This window comes from Oryctolagus cuniculus, chromosome 13 (assembly GCF_964237555.1).
Source record: "Oryctolagus cuniculus chromosome 13, mOryCun1.1, whole genome shotgun sequence".
NCBI classification, from domain to species: domain Eukaryota; kingdom Metazoa; phylum Chordata; class Mammalia; order Lagomorpha; family Leporidae; genus Oryctolagus; species Oryctolagus cuniculus.
In genome coordinates this window covers 68,144,671-68,165,828 of record NC_091444.1, presented here as the reverse complement: position 1 = coordinate 68,165,828, position 21,158 = coordinate 68,144,671, and the positions used below count along the sequence as shown (strand labels likewise).

At 45.5% G+C, this 21,158-nt stretch overlaps 1 protein-coding gene across 4 annotated transcripts in view; it reads right to left on the bottom strand.

The window, feature by feature from the left end:
- FAM107B (family with sequence similarity 107 member B) overlaps positions 1-21,158 on the bottom strand; it is an 80,313-nt gene that overhangs the window by 8,776 nt on the left and 50,379 nt on the right. For 2 of the 4 annotated variants that reach the window (XM_008268120.4, XM_008268122.4), the window contains one exon: positions 1,236-1,416. In XM_008268120.4, the coding sequence (XP_008266342.1) occupies positions 1,236-1,363 (128 nt within the window). In that variant the 5' untranslated portion in view covers positions 1,364-1,416. Of the gene's footprint in view, positions 1-1,235; positions 1,417-3,576; positions 3,717-15,959; positions 16,008-21,158 lie in introns of those variants that run through there. The other 2 variants (XM_017347691.3, XM_008268119.4) reach the window with 2 other exon arrangements.

Genomic DNA, 21,158 nt, shown 5'->3' with positions numbered 1-21,158 from the left:
CCCATATGGGTGTTGGTTCAAGACCGGGTGCTCTACTTCCAATCCAGTTCTCTGCTATGGCCTGGGAAAGCAGTAGAAGATGGCCCAAGTCCTTGGGCCCCTGCACCCACATAGGAGACCCGGAAGAAGACCCTGGGCTCCTGGCTTTGGATCGGCACAGCTCCAGCTGTTGCAGCCAATTGGGGAGTGAATCACTGGATGGAAGTCCTCTCTCTCTCTGTGTAATTCTGTCTTTCATATAAATAAATAAATCTAAAAAAAAAAAAAAATAAAAAGAAAAAGAAAAGAAAAGAAAGGGAGCCGCCTTCCCACAACCTTTAGAGAGAGATGTAGTTACTAAGAATTCCTGGGAGAGGACCCATTAGCACTGGCAGGAATATACTCGGGAATGAGCACTGACTTAAAAATCCCCCCTCACCTCTTAAAAACCATGTAAAAACACTTTTTAAAATTGGGTTTCTCTCCAAAATATTATCTGAATGCTTAGCTTGGTCTGCACAACTTCTGCTCAATAGACTTTTTCAGTAGGGTTTAGCAACCGTGAGTGGGTAAGGGATTTACAGTCCCACAGATCTGCAAACAGTTCTCAGGGAAGCACACTGGTTCTTAAAGTAACCTGGCATCCTCGGCTCTCTCAGGCTCCTGGCCCCACCCAACAACATCTGGAAAGAAAAGGATGTCAGCCCAATGTCCAAAATTACTTATGGCACAGTGGGGCTAACAAATTGTTGGAGGCAACAAAAAGTACATATTTTTCTCTCCTCCAGAATAGTAACAGTGAAAATAATAATGATCTAAAATGCTACTTAAAAGCAAACAAAGGCAGAGGAAGGAGCATCGTCATCTATTAAAGTCTAGTGTGGTGCTAGAGGCCTTTCTCTGCCACTGTAGGCGGGATTTCTATGCTTCCTGTACCTCCCCAAACGCAAGGAGGCTTTAAACGCAAAAAGTCACAGATTTCTCTTCTATCTAGGACAAGATTCCATCCTAAATCCAGCCTTTTGGTCCCCATTTTAAAACGGGAATCCACCTTAGTGGGGGCTGGGGCACAGGCTGTGGACCCTACAAAACCCTCAGGCAACTGAGCCTGCAGGGGCTTCGCTTCATGGAGGGAGCGCGTGCTCCAGGGATGTGAGGAAGTGATGCAGCCTTGAATATAGTCAAGAACGCTTCGCTGGCACCTCTCCCTGTCTCTGACCTCCCGGAAGGGCACCGGGCTCAGGAAAGGGCCTCACCTCTTCTGGTTGAGAAGCAGCTCTCTGTGCAGGTCCTGGTGGTTCCGGGATGACTTGACAGGATTGACCAGCTTCTGAGGCCGGATCAGCTCAGGGTTGTCGTCGTCCGTGTAGTCTGGCTCCGCCATGATGCTTCTCGGGCTGAGACAGGAGTCTGGAGGGTCAGTCTCGAGTGGGCCGTCTGAAACAGGAGGAAGGACACTCGTGTGTGGTGATTTCTGCTCAGGGCCGGCACACTAAGACACGTGTCCGCCTGGGTCCACTCTGACATGGCACTGATGACTCTCCTCACGCGCTTGCACAGAGACAGGACAAGGGCGGCTTTGCTCCGTCCAAGGCACTGCCGTTCACACCTTCAGATCCGGTTCCCCAGGTGCTTCCGCCACCGTGTCATGCAGTCGCCTTACAACAGGCAGCTGGGCACCACACCCAGGTCCTCTGCTGCTTTCCTCAGCCTCAGCAAATTCACCGCCCAGTAAATATCCCACCCTGACCCTGCATCAAGGGCAGAGGTTTCTAGCGCTCAGGGCAGCCTCTCTGGCCTGCGATGCTCCTGGTCAGGTTTCCTTCTCTCCTAACCTGAGCACCCTGGGGGCTGTGCCCTGCTCAGATCTTTTCAGGTCTTTCCTCAGACCTCACCTTCTCAGAGGGTCCTGGCCTCCTGACCACGATGCTGACGACACCTGCGGCCCCACCCCCACAGCACCCTGTATCATGCACACTCTCCAGCTCACTTGTGACTGGAGACGCAGAGCTCCTGAGGGCAAGGGCGGCTTGTTTTCCCTCTGCTGCTCTCTCCCAGGCAGGGAGGAAGGGGTGCGGAGAAGGAGCCCTTGCAGTGAGAGCCTCTTGGAGGTGTGACAGTTGGGGGGAGGTGTCACAGAAGGAAAAACTGGTTGTAACGCATGGACAGACCCTTAGCTTTCTGGCCCCCGACTCCTGATCAGCAAAGCGAACGGACCAGGTAGCAATCTCTCTCACCTAGTCAATCTGGAGTTGTCCATTTTGTGATTCAAGTGCTTACGTCCTTCTCAATTAGACAAGCTCCTGGAGAGTGGGGCATCTGTCTCCTGTATGTCCCCCGGGCTACCTAGGGTGTATGTGTATGTGACACGTGGCAAGTGCACCATGAACATGTGTCACATGTAATGATATATAAAAAATCCTCACTGGGGGCCAGCACCAGGAGGAACAAGACCGGATGAGCAGCAGCCTAGAGACAAGGGACTGGCTGGCTGGCAGTATGCAATTGCTGCGGACCCTGAGGTACAACCCTTAGTGGCAAAGCCACCACTACTTCTCTGCCTTCAAAATAAATGCAGCAAGTATTTCATGGTAATTAACACACCATTTCCTGCTTTCCTGTGCCTCCACGGTAACATCCAAGACAAGCAGATACAGGCCCGACTCTGGCAGAATGTCAATGCAGGACCTTCCCTAGAAAGTCCGCAGTACACAGGTACCCGTTCTCTGGCTGGGTGCCACGGTGCGGAGAGCCCAGAGCTCGGGAGAGGCAGTCCCTCTGAACGTGCTCACAGCTCGTGTGGCCACCTTTCCTATGTGGCACACCAGCAGTGGTGCAGGCGCACTTCCCTCACACGCTGCATCCTGACACAGGGAACCAGAGAGCTTCCGGTCCACCTGGACAAAGGCTAGAACCACTCCTCCCCTAGTTTTCAACCCCCAGGCCCAACGAAGCCCATGGCAGGTGCTAAGTAAATGCTGAGCTAAATCTGTGAAAACAAAAGAAATGGATGCCCCGGCAGTCAGCCACAATCAAAGAAGTTTAGATTTCAGTCATCATCAATGACATTTCCAAGGGTCCCCAGATTGTCCAGGGACCCTGCTGTACTCCGGTATGTGCAGTAGGAAGCCCTGTACCGAGCAGTAGCCGACAAGTATCTGGTGCTCTAGAAGAAGCCGTACAGGTACACAGTCACGTCTGACCCTTGCTCGAACCTGATCAATCAAAGACCTAGAATCCTCAGATCCTCACTTCACAAAGAACAAAGCAATTTAACTGCCGTGCCTGTGCTCACGTTGTTAGCTGCATAAAGCTAAAACCAACACGAATGCTGTCCAGTAAACTGTGACACTTAACACTTTTACAGCGATCTTTTGAAAATAAGAGAATAAAAATGCAAAGAGTAAGTTAACTGAAGTAGAAATACAGTAGCTGCATCATTTGTTTAAATATTTGAGGTATACTGCTCAAAACTACCAAACAAAAAGATACAAGTTTGTATAACAAAGGGTACCAAACATTTGTTAAGATACTATTTGCATCGCTCCTTTAAACAAGAATGCCTGCGACTTTTAAACTAAAGTGAGAATTACAAACCTCGCAGGAGCTGAGTCAGCGAGCCCATCACCGCCAGCCTTCCTCTCTGAAAAGCACACTCCTTGGTGGAAACATTCAATGCACCTCATACACCTCTGCAGTCCCAGGTGTCTTAAAGTCAATAGTACGTTCTAGTTAATCAGTAGACAAGGAGCCTACACACTACCATAAAAGGACCTGTTTCTCTGCCTGGTAACAAGGCAATCTCCATGACACCAAATCAAAACAGAGAGTCACCTCTGAAGGTCAGTCCTGTACAGCGAGGGAAGGCTTAGATGAGACTTCAGGCAGGCAAGGACAGAACAAGGCAGCAGCAGCAGCAGCAGCTACCGTAGTACTGCAGGAGACAGATGGCTTAGGCAGGATGGCTGCAGTGCAAGTGAACAAAATGCTTTTTTTCCTGACATCTCTTAAGATTTAGCTTCTTGAAAGTCTTTTTTCTCCCACATGACTGGAGCAGGTGGGTCGGGGAGGGCAGGTGGGGCGGGGGGTGGGGTGGGGAGAGGCTCGATGAGGGAGGGTGGAGGAGCTCTGTTGTAAACACAGGGCAGGTGCCTGCGATGTGGCATAGTGGGCTAAGCCTCCACCTGTGGCACTGGCATCCCATATGGGCACAAGTTTCTGTTCTGGCTGCTCCTGTAACAATCTATCTCTCTGCTTAGGGCCTAGGAAAGCAGTGGAAGATGGCCCAAGTGCTTGGGCTCCTGCACCCACGTGGGAGACCTGGAAGAAGCTCCAGCAGCTGTGACCATTTTGGGGAGTGAACCAGTGGTTGGAGAACCTTTTTCTCTCTCTGGCTCTACTTCTCAAATAAATGAAATCTTTTTTTAAAAAAATGCAGGGCAAACATTTTCCTTCTTCCTTTTCACTGGTTTGCCCCTCACAACTGGAGCTGGGGCACACACAAAGAAGGCCACCTGCCCAAGTCTGATGTGTTGGCCTTAAGTCTGCCAGTGGAGCAGGCAGCAGGAATCCTTGCAGCTCATATGCAGTAGAGCACACTGGGGTGGGGGTGGGGGGGAGGTCATTTAGTAACACAGCAGGGAACTGGCCTGGAGCAACTTCTGTGTATTTACAGCAGTGCAGGTGACTGGTGGAGGATCTGAGATGGGTTCTGGCCACCTCTCCATGACTTCCCACCCCAGAGCTGTGACTAGCGCATAGCAATGCCCTTCTTGCTCTACCCTCTTCCCTTAGCCAGCCATCCTCCTCTCTGCTACCCATGCTGGACAATATAATTTAAGCATAGGTAACTCTTCCATCTTGCAGATCCTGCTCTGATTAAAATGAAATAAAACACTACCGCTCCCTGTTTTTTCATTCTTCTCTTGTCATCCCTTACCACTCTGCCTTTGCCACTGCTGCTCCCTCCAGCAGGCATGCTGATCCTCTTCCTGTGACAGCTTTGTACCTCCACAAAGCCAAAACTCACTCACCCTTCCAGACCTGCATAAACTTTAAATCTTCTCTGAATTCTCCGGTGTAGCTGAACTCTGGCCTCTAATCAGCTATGGAGTTTTCTTCATTCCCTTTCCCTAGTATTCATCCACTGCCACCTTGTTTTACAGTAAAATGTAATCCCTTCCTCGCAAAGACTACGTTTCGGGTTTACGTTCATTTCTTCAGACAACATGGACTTTAATAAATGCTATTTTAATGAAATTAAGAGAGTCTGACAGTAGAGGGAGCCCCTTAGCTATTTGGATTAAGGACAACTGAGTACAGGGCTGAAAGTGGGGCTGAGAGGCCAGGAACATTTCTTCAATAAGTATCAAATAATACAGAAGTCTGGAAGTAAAGATGAAACAGAAGTTTCTGGAAATTAAGTGCTTTGTAAGGGCACACTATTAATACATGGAACATCTCTTCTAGAAACAAATACAAAGACATTCTCATCATATTCACTCCAGTCAAGTAACTAACTCACAGAGTACATTTTTTAAAAGAATAAAGTCAATAAAAAATAAAACAACAAAGTAGTGTCATTCACTGTATAAGTTAAACAGTTTTCAGATCTTGGAAAAAGCTTAACTTCTCTCAGTTCTAGGTATTAAAATGAATATTGTTGTAAGAATTGACTGAATTGTGTAATATAGTATGTGCTCTGTATAACCCCTGGCTTAAAGGTGAGTATTCAATAAAAAGATGCCATCATTAGCCAAAGTATGTAAGCAACACCATTTAATATTGTATTCAGAGGTCTGGGCAACCTTGTATGCAGAACTATTTCTCTAGGTTGTGGTTTCTTCAAACACATATGACCTATGGACTTTCTCATCATTAACATTTGATGGTTCTAATAACCTACTCCTGCTATAAACATGAGGAACTTCTGCAGGGTAGTAAGATCAAACTATTATACCATCAAGTGTTGCAGAGTTCCACATGGGTCCAGTAGAGCATGGCCGTGTAGACATGGCCTGGCATGCTGCTCTGAGGAGAAGGAACACACTGAAGGATTTTAAGCAGTTGAATATTAACTGAGAATTACATCTCAGACAACGACTAATAGCATGCACTAAAAATGCCACCTGATAAGATTTCTGCCTTTAATTTCTGCTAATCAACAAAAGGAAGTCATTACTGAATTTAACCAATGTAAAGGATAAGGAAAGCTCATCGTAACAGGTGGATTTTGAGTCCTGATTTTCATTCTTCTCCCTTCCAATGTTCATTCCAGGCCCATTTCTTTGCCTATCCTAGGTATTTCGTGTTAATTGCTTTCCAGAAGTAAATCACCATTCTCACTGAAAACTTTTACAAATGGGCTTATAAAACCAACTTTTATTGTGGCTGAGTTTCCCAATCATGCTATTTTAGCTCCATATTTGCATTACTGCATCATGCAGACCAAAACCAAAACTTAATTCTATTAGACTTCAATATTAGAATTTAGAGACTACACTAATTTTTGTTTCCTTAAGTATTGAAAATCTAATTCTACAAAACACAAATTCTTGAACCTGTTTTGTAAACAATCACCTAAAACACAGTAATGCTTGCAGCTTACAGGTGTAATAACCAATAAAAGCTAAACAACTGAACTTCTGAATTACTAAGATGATGTTTGGAAAGTGAAAGAGAATTTCAAGGCATTCTTTCAGATAATCTGTTTTCCCGGCTGTCTCTTTAAGAGATTTTGGCAACCCTCTGGCAATACCCTGAGAAATTCTAGCCCTTTAAGATTGCAGGCTGGCAAACTCCAGGCCTGGGTCGATCTGCAAAGGGAAAAGCACTTCCTGTATCCAAAGCAATCTTTCTCAACACCCAGAGTTCCAAGAGAATGAGTCAAGACAAAAATTTCTCCCACATGGCAACTGGCTTCATCTGACCAACTCCTGACTTGCCTGGCCCTAAGGCAAACCTAAAAATTCAGTCTTGGACTAAGAGACAGTGACACCATCTGGTACCAAAAAGCATGAGGCAAGTGCTCAGAGCTCCTTGTCGTGGCCACAAACCTGGTACACCAGGACTTAGAAAAGGCATCTCGGCTGGCACCGTGGCTCACTAGGCTAATCCTCCGCCTGCGGCGCTGGCACCCCGGGTTCTAGTCTTGCTTGGGGCGCCGGATTCTGTCCCGGCTGCTCCTCTTCCTGTCCAGCTCTCTGCTGTGGCCTGGGAGGGCAGTGGAGGATGGCCCAGGTCCTTGGGCCCTGCACCCGTGTGGGAGACCAGAAGAAGCACCTGGCTCCTGGCTTCGGATCGGCACAGCGTGCCGGCCGATTTGGGGGGTGAACCAACGGAAAGAAGACCTTTCTCTCTGTCTCTCACTCTCTAACTCTGTCTGTAAAAAAATAAAAAAAAAAAAAAAGAAAGAAAAAAAAAAGGCATCTCACCACAGCTCTCCGTGTAAGTGCAGAAACGTCATTTCTTCCTACTTCGCCCTGCTCCATGACTACTGTAGGAGACACCCTGTGGCTCCCCTGCAGCTCCCAGGAGTTCAATAATGAATTCTCAACAAGTCTGCTGCCAATATACACTGCTATACAAATGCTAAACATTGACATTCTTGGGAAAATATCAAACTTATTTTCTCATCTATTTTTCTGTCCCCCCCCAATGTAATTTTACAAATAAAGCATAATTTTTATATTTAGAGCATAGGAAAGGAGGAGGAAGGGATGACTAATAAAGGCAAGAAAGATGGAGAACACAGAAAACACACCAATATCCAACACAAGCTAGTCCAGGTGGGGCAGGGCCAACCAACAGGTGGCGATGGCGCCACAATGAACTAGTAGCCACGTTGGAATGCCACGCCCACTTTCATACAGCCAGGAGAGCAGCAGCATGGCCCTACCTGACTCTCAGCACGAGTAAATGAGAAAGGCACATAAAACTCAGTGCCCACAGTGAGAAGTACTTGAGGTTGAGGGGCTTTGAACCTGGCTGGCCAGGGAAGAATAGGGGTGGACAGAGTCATCTTTTTTCTAGGCTGTCTCTGTCTGTCCCTACCCCCTTCCATGCCCTACCCCACTCCCACCAAAAAGTTAAAAATCAGGATGTTTTTCACTGTCCATTGCTTTATGTTTTAATAAAAATTTGTAGTGACAAAAAAAAAAAAAAAAAAACACCTCCGTGCCAGAATACAGTCAATTTTTGCTATTAGTGCTGTCATTGGTAATGAATAACAGTTAAGTTAGTAACAATTACACCGTTACTGCCACCCAACAGTATACGGCTTCCAAAGGAGAGAACCAGGATTTGAACTTGAATCTGTCCCATTCCAAAGGGAAGTTCAGGACTGGAATAACACATCAAAGAACTGGGTTTGACTCTCACAGGATGATTTCTTCTGTCTCCAAAAAAAGCTCTTAAAGCTTTCTAATATCATAGTTTTACACTTCCAAGCAGAATGTTCAAAATCAGATAAACCACCCTTCAGCGTCAGATACTAGTATAATGATTACTGTGGGAGGGGGTAGGATGGAGAAGACAGTAAAGGGGAGGCTTTCAAGGTATGAGTGATATTCTGTTTCCTGACAAAGTTTCTGTATACACAGGCGTGTTCTTTCTAAAAATGCATCAACCACACTTTTAGTGCATAACCCTTCTCTGAATGTATGCTACACCTCAATAAATACAGTGTATGTTAAATAACTATTACAACCACTCTCTAGGGACTGGCACTGTGGTGTAGTAGGTTAAGCATCTGCCTGCAGCACCAGGATCCTATATAGATGCCAGTTCTAGTCCTGGCTGCTCCTCTTTTGATCCAGCTGGTCTGGGAAAGCAGAAGGTGGCTCCTGCACCCATATGGGAGAAGTTCTTGGGCCCCTGCACCTATAGGAGAATCTGGAAGAAGCTCCTGGCTCCTGGCTTTGGACTGGCCCAGCTCTGCCTGTTAGGGCCATTTGCGGAGTGAACCAGCAGTCAGCAAATGAGTTTGGGTCACTTTCCATGCAACTAGCAAATCAGTCCTGCAACTTAAATTATTCTGCCTTCTAGCTCTCCAAGTCCCCAACACTTCACTAAAAATAGGTGTTTTCTATACTGTCCAATTAGATCATGAATGAGACCCCCACCCCCCAAAGTACAAAACAGAAAACCCCCAAAGCATCCGCAAATAATCCAGTTTTGCTAGAAAGTTGGGTAGTCTAACAGAAAAGTCTGAAGACAAAACATAAAGAAACTGAATATGAAACAAAAATATTCTAGGAGGGGGCCTGCGCTGTGGCATAGCGGGTAGAATCGCTACCTGTGGTGCTGGCATCCCAAATGGGTGCCGGTTTGAGTCCCAGCTACTCCACTTCCAATCCAGTTCTCTGTTGTGGCCTGGGAGCATGACAGAGGATGGCCCAGGTCCTTGCACCTACATGGGAGGCCTGGCTCCTGGCTTCAGATCAACTCAGCTCTGGCCATTGTGACCATCTGAAGAGTGGCTGGAAGATGGAAGACCTCTCTTTGTCTCTGCCTCTGCTTCTGTAGCTCTGCCTTTCAAATAAATTAATAAATCTAAAAAATTAAAAAAAAAAACCTCTCTAGGGACAGAAAACAAAAAGTCTTCAGGTAGAACAAAATGAACACAAAATAAATAGGATTCATTCATTAAATTGCTGGATCAGAGAGGAAGCAAAAAATACTTTAAGAGGTGAATGAAATCCTTTAAGGGCCCTCATTCAATTACAACATCCCCTGTCCTGGTTACAAACTGATCCTTGATTTTTTTTTCACCAGTTATCTAAAAAAGTCCTATGACTTAAGACAGGAACTCTGTACATTCACCCTGATTCTATGGGCAGTATGTGATGGGAGGGAGAAAGATCCTCAGCCTTGTCCAACAGCAATACACCTATACAAGAAACAAAAACGGTGGCCAGATGTTTGGCATCCATGAGGTGCGGTGGCGACCCGTGGACTCTATGACAGCGGCAGGTCGGAGCCTGTTACACTCGTGGCTCTGCAGGCCCTGCTGGTTAGTCCCAGGGGAAGTACACACACACAATGGCTAGGCCTGAGAACTCATCTGGATTGAAACTCAGCCTGAGAAGGGCCCTGGCAAATCTCATAACCAACTGCTCTCTCAAGGCTGGCTGTTCCACTTGGCTGGTCAGATGTTCTTGGAGATAAAAGGTCCTGTGCTTTTCGAGAGCCCTCAAGATCTGTCCACAGGGCTGTGACGCAGGAGGCAGCCAAGGACACAAAGCCACACTGCATCGCTGACAGCAAACAAGCGCAGTTCTGTGAACACTTAATGGCAGCACGGCTTGTTCCCATTCGCAAACAACCCATGAATGGGGGTTTCCTCAGGACTCCGGCTTCTCAGCTGTCATTCTCAGCCTCTCCCTGGAAATGGAAGCTGCTGTCCATCTTCTTCTGGCTTTGAAATCCAGTCCCTTGAAACACCCTCTCCTGGGCCCTTCCTCAGCTTTATGCCCAAGCTTCCTTTCTTCACCCGTTTCTCAGCACCAAAAGCTGTCCAGTGGTAAGTCCGCAGTCCTCTCCACTTGTCCCTCTGGCTTGCCTCTGAGCCCCCTTCCCCTATGTGAGCCATTTCTTCTTCTTCTTCTTTTTTTTAAATGATTTGTTTATTTGAAAGGCAGCGTTACAGAGAGAAAATCTCCCATTTATTGGTTTACTCCCCCAAATGGCTGCAATGGTTGGAACTGGACTGATCTGAAGGTGGGTGCAAGGACCCATGCACTTGGCCCATCCTCTGCTGCTTTCCTAGGCGCATTAGCAGGGAGCTGGATCAGAAGTGGAGCAGCCGAGATTTGAACCAGTGCCCATGTGGGATGCTGGCACTTCACTCCTCTAGTCAACCAATGCACTAAAGCTCACGCGCACTCCTATCTCCACCTCTGCTCCCCACTTTCTCCAGGTACAATTCCCTCCTCCGTGCCAATGAAAACCCCAAATCTTGCACAGACCCCTCTCAGAGCTTCCCTCTGCATGTCTGATACCTTGCTCTTGTCTGAACTGCTTCGTAAGGTTGTATTTGCTCCCTTGACCCCCATGAATTTGCTTTTGTACTCCTTTACCCCATGAGTTTCCCGTGTGGATCCATGGTGTCTTTTTTCAGGGACACAGAGGGGGATCTCTTTAGAAGGAGAGGGCCCTCTGGCTGACTTCCATCTTCTCACCCAAAGCTCTAGCACAATCCTCCGTGTGTAAGTCACATAAGGTAGAAGCAGCCACGTGGTGACTAGTAGACACAGAAGAATGGGTAGCAAGTGGGGGACTGCCTCCTCGTGCTCTGGCTGGCCCCACAGGGCAGGGAGTGTCTCTGGTCGTACTCACCACTGCATGTTCCAGCCCCACGATGCGTGTCACACTGTGGGCACGCTATACACACGCACTGAATGACCGGGCACCGAAGGGCCAGAGTATCCAAACACAGCAAATCACTGCATGCGGTCTTCCCTGACTGCTCTCAGAGTCCTCCTCTACATCCCTGCGGGATGTCACTCTTCCTCTTAGAATACTGAAGCTTTTTTCTGTGATAGTTACATTTGAAGGTTTCTTATCCTTGACATTAAAACAACAAAGGGAGAGCTTGTCATTCATTTCTTATCACCAGAAACATCTGAGTGCATACTGACTCTTACTCATTCTTATCCCTGAACATCTCAGTCACGCAGTACGCATCTGAATTTGACCAGTGAAAGCGCAGAGCAAGCACAGAAGGAGAGATCTCAGATTTATAGAAGGGGTCAAAAACAGGAGAAGGGAGGTGAACTCGTGCTTTAAATAAATTCTATCCTAACTGAAGGAACTCACGACTAGCTAAAGACAAGTTCCTCTTGCTAGAGATTAGTACAGGCAATGAAATTCTTTTTCTAACCAATAGATTACACTCCCTCTTGTCTAGGGTAGCTCCATAAAATCCTCACTAGAAGTCTGTAACACTAATTGTGTGTGAGCAAAAAAATCTTTTGCCACAGAAAGATAACTTTAACTTTCACCTTGTGGAAACAAATATTACTACACTGGTTGGCATAAATATTCCAGTGAAATAATTAGTAATTCATGAATATGCAGTGCATTAATCTGTACAAACCTCTGAGCAACCAAAACGCTGTCCAATTAATAGATTTCTTTAATAATTGATTACCTTAAACTTGCTGGCCTTAAAACTGTCTTAGACTGATAAATTATACTCATCAAGTATCGTTTGATGGATGACTATTAAATGATTAGAGTTTCTTCTCCCATACAAAGTAGCTTGATAAAATGTGAAATTCCAGGACCTCTGCCAGTAAGGAGAGCTCTGTGGTCTACCAGTGTCACCCAGTGGTCAAAGGCACAGTCTCTTCTCAGAGTGATTGGTGCCTGTTTAAAGAAATGATTGTCACATGGGTTTCTTCACTTAAAGGAAAGGAATACTTTTTAAAATTGCAGCAAGAAAGCCAGTGTTTAAATTTTTTTTGTTTTAAAAAAAATAAAATTTTTTTTAATATGTATTTATGGGGCTGGCACAATGGTGTAGCAAGTAAATAAAGCTGCTGCCTGTGGTGCCGGCATCCCATATGTGTGCCAGTTCAAGTCCTAGCTGCTCCACTTCTGATCCAGCTCTCTGCTATGGCCTGGGAAAGCAGTGGAAGATGGCCCAAGTCCTTGGGCCCCTGCACCCGCATGGGAAACCCAGAAGCTCCTGGCTCCTGATTGGCTGCTGTGGCCATTTGGGGAGTGAAGCAGCGGATGGAAGACCTCTCTCTTCTCTCTCTCTGCCTTTTTATAACTCTGTCTTTCAAATAAATAAGTAAATCTTTAAATTCTACCTCTAGGAATTTATTCCAACAAGACAGAGATTCCAGTACAATCTATGATTGTGGAAAAAAAATGAAAGCACTTATATATCTAATAATGGAACATAGTACAGCTTAAAAATCATTTATTATTAGAATAAATAATGAAATGGAAAATATTCACAATGCATTAAATCAAAGAAAAACATCAAGTTCCAAAACAGTACACATTGTAAAAATGAAGTGTACATAAAAAAAAAAGCCAGCGCCTGCATTTGTACATACAAAAGTGTAGCAAAGTGACTTTCAAAGTGTTGAGCCAGGGCTAGGGACACTGGCAGCACCAGGGAATTTGATAAATGCAAATGTCCTAAGACCTACCGAATCAGAATCTCTGAGAGCGGGCGCAGCAGTCTATGTTTTCATAACGTGGACTACATGACACATAATCTTTGTGGTAGATGTGACATTCAACCCTTTGCACAGATGGTAAAATGGAGGCCCAGAGAGGGCAGAGAACTCGCCTACGCCTAACAACTAAGTATTGTCAAACGGCAGTTCTTTCTGCAGTCTGTTCCAGATTGCTTTGCTGTAGCGCCTCTCGATTAATACCTCTCAGGTGGAAATGTGCTCTGTGCTCTTTGCATCCTATGTATTGTTGGTCCTCTTCACAAGGACGTCGTGCCTCTGTTACAAAGTCACTGACTTGGGGGACACTGTTTGACACTATCACTAGCACCATCATTACTAAGAATGACCTATTTGAAGGCTATTGCAAGACGTGTGGGTCCAAGTGCACTTTACATGCCAGCCCACGCCGGCAGTGCCATTAAAGCTCATCAGCTACAGAATACCAGCCATTCAGGGAAGGCACTCCAACTGCCAGTTAGAGGGGAGCAGCCGTGTGGCAACCCCATAAAGACAATGTACAAACTTTCACCTAGTATCTTTGAAATTGTGCAACTTTTGGTCAATTTCCCTCCACCCCCCTTTTTTTGGTTCCCACAGTATTTCAAAATTTGCATGTAATGCAATACTTATAGTTACATGTTATTTTGTACACATAAAATTCAAATTTACACAGCTATTATACTTCATCTTTAAGCTACAAATTCCTGAATAAAGAGGCCTCCGCTGGCACTTTTTTTTATTATTTTTATTTTATTTCACTCAAGAAACTGTACAGAGGATGGACAAGGAAGATTTAGGCCTAGTAGTTCCTGAGAGGAAGGAAACTACACAGACCAGAAAAAAAACTTCCTGGTGGACCAGCTTTCAAAGCCTTCAAATATTCCTGTCTTCAAGAGCTAAATTATAATTCAATAAAATTTATGACCTGGCCCAACTGAACAAACTAACATTTTCACAAGAAGTGATTATATCTTCAGAAAGACTTAAAGACAAACTTTAGGAGGAATACAAAGGCCATTTGCTCAACTTCCTTATCATTGTAGATGAGGAAACTCATGCCCAGAGAGACTAAGTTTACAGAACAGATGAGCTAGGACCGTGACCTGACTCCAGCCCACATTTTGCTGTACTTCTGTGCCTCTCCCACTTCCAAAAGCTCTCTTCAAGTTTCTAAATTGATTTTCTACTGATCTGAGGACTATTTCTGGCACCAAGACTAATACTGCCATTATACTGATCAATAACTGGATATTATTTTTGAAGGACTATGAAGTATATTTAAATTGTAAGTATACTTTAATAAGAGTACCACAGTTTTACCTGCTTCTATATCCTGCCAAATTTTAGGACAGTACTAAGTCATTATGATGATCCTCTCAAGGTAGGAGAAAATTATCCATTTGTTTTAAAAACAAACAAACAAACAAAAAAAACCTTGAGCCATTATCATTGAGGAATTAGAAGGTTAAAACAGAAAGACTACTCAGGCACAGGCACTTTAGACATCTTCTGGGGCCAGCATTGTGGCACAGTGACTTAAGCCACCACCTGGGACGCTGGCAACCCATTCGAGTCCCGACTGCTCCACTTCCAATCCAGCCTCCCTCCCCCAGCAATGTGCCTAGGAAAGCAGAGGATGGCGGCCCAGGTGCTTGGGTCCCTGCATCCATGTGGGAGATCCAGAAGTAGCTCCTGGCTCCTGGCTTCAGCCTGGCCCAGCGCTGCCTGGTTACAGCCATTTGGGGAGGAAACCAGTGGATGGAAGATCTCTCTCTCTCTCTCTCTTAACTCAGCCTTTCAAATAAATAAATCTTAAACAACAACAACGAAAAGAAACCCTCTGGTCGTCACCTTCCATCTCCTGCTTAAACCCCTCTGGAAGCACCAATACTCAAGACTGAATTACATAGGCAATTGTTGGAAAAAATGAAGTCAGCCTCCTTGATGACCAGAGAAAGAAATCTCCGCTTCAATGACCCAAGTCCAACCCCATCTCCATCAGAGTGTGCCTGGGGCACAGGCGAGTCTACCAGCAGTGTAACCAGATGGCCCCTGTATCACTAACAGCCATTCTAACCCCTCTTGACTCTCCCCTGCCTCCTGGGTGGAAATCACTGAACCAGAACCACATCCAACACAGATCTGGCTCCATTTTCCTGATCCTGCCTTCAAATCACTCAGTGTAAACACAGCCCTAAGTTTGTGTTCCCAGCTGGTTGTTGTTGGCTGATGAGAGTCAATACACTCCTGTCTTAGTAACTGACACAGATGCATGGTAGAGTAGAAAGAACTTTAAAACATCCACAAACCTAAATCCTGATGTACTTCCCTAGGTCTGTTTCCTCACTGGTAAAGTGGCAGCCAGGAGTCTTGCAACTTCACACAACTTCTCTTCTCTAATATCTGGATTTCAGTCATATTGTGGGTCAACAGGCTTGTTTCTATGGAAGAATGTGTTCTGACTTCCAAACACTCAACCCCCTATTTAGCTTTTAAAATAAGGCCTGGTTAAGTGTCTGGAAAATCTTGTTTCTCACTCTTAAAAAGAACCATGCCAGAAAACAATGGTTACAATTACAAGTTTTTTCTTTGTGACTGAAACAGTTTATAATGAGGATCTAAGATGACTGTCTGACTCCTGCTTCCACAACTAGGAATCCAGGTGAAGATTAGGGTCCGTCTCCATCTGGGTCTTTGGAGGATTGTCTGTCTCCAGCTAAATCCCAGAGGGCAGTTATTTATACGGCCTAGGTACTTTTAATTAAAGTCTGTTTTCTCACTTACCTTTCTTCAGGCTACCTCATGGGCTTTCTGTGGATGATAAATGGCTGGTCTCACGGAGGCTGCCGAAAGCAAGACAGGCACAGTAAACCAATGGCTGTGAGACCGAACCTAGAGGGCTTGCTTGTTGACTACACTGTCACTGTTCCTCTTAGGCATGAGCCGGAGGCGGGCCCTAAAGAGCAGAGGAGGACAAGACTTGGTCCCTGATGTTCAGGAGCTCGAAGCCCAGTGTGAAAGACCAGCACACATAGCAGACGCAGAGCAGGAAACAACACTGCATTTGTGTAGTGTGTAAACCTTGGGGGTGGGAAGTACAAGGAGGCCTGAGACATGACTGATGCTCAGATTTTACCTCCTGCCAACTCCAAGAGGAGGAAGGATTTCCTTCGCAGACTGTCAGTAAAGACGCTGTAGGGTGCAGGTAACAACACCTGACTGAATGAGCTGAAACCACAGGACTCCTTGTAAGCTCTCACAAGCAGCTGCTGCAGGACTGGGTGGCATCTTCTTCAACCTTCCCTTGCTGAGCAGCCCTGAGCGCTGCGAAAGCAGGGCTCTCTCTTCATCCAGGAAGGCAGGCACCTCCAGGAAGTACCCAGTACAAAGGAAGGTGGGAAAACGCAAACCTGGCACACCAGCAGTAAGGAGGAGATAGCAATGGCCGTCGGTAGATGCTGAACTCTTACCCACATGTGTATCATTAGGCACCGAGTGTGTGTGTCCCGCCCACCCCTCCCTATGTTGAAGCCCTAGCTCCCAAGGTGACAGTATTTGGAGATGGGATATTTGGAAGGGAATGTTTCCATGCAGTCATGAGGATGGAGCTCTCATGATGCTATCAGTGTCCTTGTAAGGGCCACAGCTCCTGCTCAACTCCGTCCTCCCCTCTCCCTCTCTCCACATCTCCTTAGACATCCCTCCTCCCCATCATGTGAGGGCACAGCAAGAAAGCAGGAGTCTACAAGCCAGGAAGAGAGCCCTCACCAGCAGCTGAACTGGCTGGCATCCTGAGTTTGGACTTCTGGTCTCCAGAACCATGGGGAAATATTCATCAGTGGTATAAGTTCCCCAGTCTATGATATTTTGTTATGGCAGCCTGCATGCAAATGCATCCTAATTCCAGCTGTCTTCAAGGCACACTGACTTCCTGTGAGGGGTTGTTTAGCTACGCTGTTCCGCAGCTCCAAAGGCAAAAGGGAAACAACAGTAATAATAACTTCTCAGAAGTGTTCAGTATTCATGGTATCTGTAATGGAAACTGCAGTAAGTAATGAAGACGGGAGACTTTCTAATGGGAGTATCTGAAACCTCCCTTTTTAAGCTAAGGGTGTTCTGGCAAAAGTTCAAATGTAAACACATTAGGAGTGGGTGTGGGCATCGGAACAAGGGAGTAAACTTACAGGGACAGCTTCTCTACTTGAACTCTGCATATTAATTCAACTCTCTCTGGACGCCTGTGGCTTAAGATGTCAGGCCCTACCATTTTCCCACAGGCCGCCTTGCAGAGTCACAGGAAAACCAAAACAAGGCAACTCAGCTCCACGAGGCCGTTCACTTCCCGTAAACAGTTATCTTAGTCGCTCCATCTCTCAGCACACTCAGATGCAGAGGCCCCATGGGGCTGAGCTGAAGTCCCTGACTATCTTCACGTACAGTGACAGGCACGGGAAAACGTTCCGGATTAGAATAGGGGGGAAAAATCAACAAAAACATACTTGGCTAATGAGGAACAAAGAAGAGCAAATCTCAAAACAAGGAGCCCACATTTGGGCAACCAGAGATCAGGTGCCACGATGTCTGAAAAGTGCAACATCCTTTTTTCTTATGGGAACGGGAAGGAAACAGTCAAGACAAAAAATTCAAGTAATTCTGGAGTTAAAATAGGCCTTTGAGAAACAATGGCTAAGCTTTAGTGATGAAGAACAGACGACAGTCATAATGCAGATCCTACAGAAGTCGAGCAATCTGATTCCTCCTCATTCAAACAAATCTTTTAAGAATCATTTCAGACTACATTAAGAGTCTCATATATGCTTTGAGCTTCCATCCTCAAGTAAATTATCTTAAATCTTATTTATTTATTTATTTATTTATTTTTTTGACAGGCAGAGTGGACAGTGAGAAAGAGAGACAGAGAGAAAGGTCTTCCTTTGCCGTTGGTTCACCCTCCAATGGCCGCCGCGGCCGGCGCACCGCGCTGATCCGATGGCAGGAGCCAGGAGCCAGGTGCTTTTCCTGGTCTCCCATGGGGTGCAGGGCCCAAGCACCTGGGCCATCCTCCATTGCACTCCCTGGCCACAGCAGAGAGCTGGCCTGGAAGAGGGGCAACCGGGACAGAATCCGGCGCCCCGACCGGGACTAGAACCCGGTGTGCCGGCGCCGCTAGGCGGAGGATTAGCCTAGTGAGCCACGGCGCCGGCCTCAAGTAAATTATCTTAAAACACACACTTGACAGTCAGCCCTTGCTCTCTCTACTCAACGATGTGAGAACAGCAACCAGCCACCACTGTGCCTACAAGCCCTCAAGCACTCAGCCACCAGCTGTCAAGACTCTCACCCCATGCAGAAAAGTATCCGCCATCCACTACTCAATCTGGCAATTCATGGCACTTCAACCTAGTAAGTTACTAATACTACTACAAATACTGTTTTCTCAGACCCTTGACACATCAACAGACAAATCCCACAGCTGCAATCATAATTAAATAAATGAAGAGAACACAGTGGTAACTTTTTAGTAAATGCTCTGCCTGTTACCAGCACCTCATGTAATGGAGAACCCTGCTTCTCTCCTCCACATTACCCAAGTGCTAAATGTTTTCATTTCTATTGTTGCAACAGGATTCATTACCCAAGAGTTCATTACCAAGAATACTCAGAAACCAGAAACTTCCTGTCAGCCTTGATTTCTATCATAGCTCTAGTCACAGAAGTCAGAACTTAACAGTACCTCTTTTTAAATGCACACACATAGAGGATACTGGTTACTTTAATTAATGACAAGGACAAGGACGAATGACATGCCAACAACACATTCATAATGAAAACCTGTCCTTTACTGACAGCTGGTTAGGAAGGAAATCAATAACTGCTTCCGGAAGAACAATTATAAAATAAATCTCTAATAAACTATATGTGTATAATGACAGTTAACTACTTCTGCTATGCCTTTAAAGAAAAACTAATCTAAAAATCAACTTAGTCATAATAGGATTGCTTTACCTTAACCAATGTAAACTGAACAAAATAATCATGAAAAATGAGAAACTTTTTTCAGAAGTTTTTCAAGTTAATTCAGAGTTCAAAGAACGAAATATGGAAATAAATTCTCTACTCTTTGTTTTGTAATCTTACAAATGTTAAACTAAGTAAAATTCCAAATATTTGTGAGCACAATGTATTTAAGATTTTAAAATTCAGTTTAGGGGGCTCGCACTGTGGTATAGCAGTTAAAGCCACCTGCAGTGCCAGCATCCCATATGGGCACCAGTTCAAGACCTGGCTGCTCCACTTCCGATCCAGCTCTCTGCTATGGCCTGGGAAAGCAGCAGAGGATGGCCCAAGTCCTTGGGCCCCTGCACTCACGTGAGAGACCCAGAACAAGCTCCTGGCTGCTGGCTTCAGATCAGTGCAGCTCCACCCATTGCAGCCATTTGGGGAGTGAACCAGCAGATGGAAGACCTCTCTCTCTGCCTCTGCCTCTCTGTAACTCTGCCTTTCAAATAACTTAAATCTTTAAAAACAAATTCAGTTTATAGTAGAAAACACATAAACACGATGGTACATGGTGATGAGTTAATTAGGAATGACATTCATCTATGAATCTTCAGAACTGAAGTAACCTTATTTTCCACTGACAAAATGTATTACTTCTGGGAGAAATAACTGTATTAATCATTACTAAAAATTGTCATGCCAATAATAGTACCTTATCACTCACCTTAAGGGCCCTTCTTTTTTTCTTCTTCTACAGTTGAATCCTCCAATACACCACTCCCAAAAGAAGTCAACAGTTTTCCCTCTATTGTGATTTACTAAATACTCCCCAGGCTTTCCTGGTAGACTGAGAAGTTAAGTTTCTCACATTTCAATCTTGCAAAGATTGGACTGTCCTCCTCCTCGATCCACGTCAGCCACATACAGCCTTCTAAGAAATTTATCTTGTGAACTACAGTTTATTATAAAGTATCTGGAAATATTTTAGTGCAGAGAAAAAAAAAAAAGGACAACCTTAAGAGAAACAAGAGTACAATGTTAATTTGGAAATTACAGTCTGTGCTGTCATATCCACTTGGTGTAATTATGCATGTGACAGTGGGCTGGATGAGTGTGGGCTCTCCTGCCCCAACACTGCTCTGGGCGAGATGTTAGTGAGAACCACAGAAATGATGATATATTGCAAAACAACACCAGAGCGATCATCAAAGTCTCCAGCCCTGAAAGGGGTCACACTGAATCTACTCAGCTTGTGATGGAAATACAGCTAACATAGATTCGGCCATAAGCACATTCCTTCCATGAATTTGTTTTTTTAATTTATTTGACCGATAGAGTTAGTGAGACAGAGAGGCAGAGAGAAAGGTCTTCCTTCTGTTGGTTCACCCCCCAAATGGCTGCTATGGCCGGAGCCTTGCTGATCCGAAGCCAGGAGCCAGGTGCTTCCTCCTGGTCTCCCATGCTGGTGCAGGAGCCCAAGCACTTGGACCATCCTCCACTGCACTCCCGGGCCACAGCAGAGAGCTGGACTGGAAGAGGAGCAACTGGGACTAGAACCCGGCGCCCATGTGGGATGTTGGTGCCACAGACGAAGGATTAACCAAGTGAGCCATGGCACTGGCCCCTCCTTCCATGAATGTTTAAACTCACTCTAACCAAGTTCGATAAAAATACCCCAGATCAGTAGCTTCAAACATTTCAGTCTGTAACCTCTTTACACACAGTGCCCTAAAACGTAAGCACCCCGCGTGCATGCATACACACACACACACACACACACACACACACAGAAAACACAGGAAATTCAAGTTTCCAGTAGTTTTAAACCTAACCTTTTCTCTGTGCTGTATGGATACTGATATGTTTGTGACTTCACTTTTCTGTAGTGCTTGTGACCCACTAAACTGATTTCATGACCCACTAATGGGCCGACCTGCAGTTGAAAAACCCTGCCCTAATTTACTTACTTAAATATGCCACAGT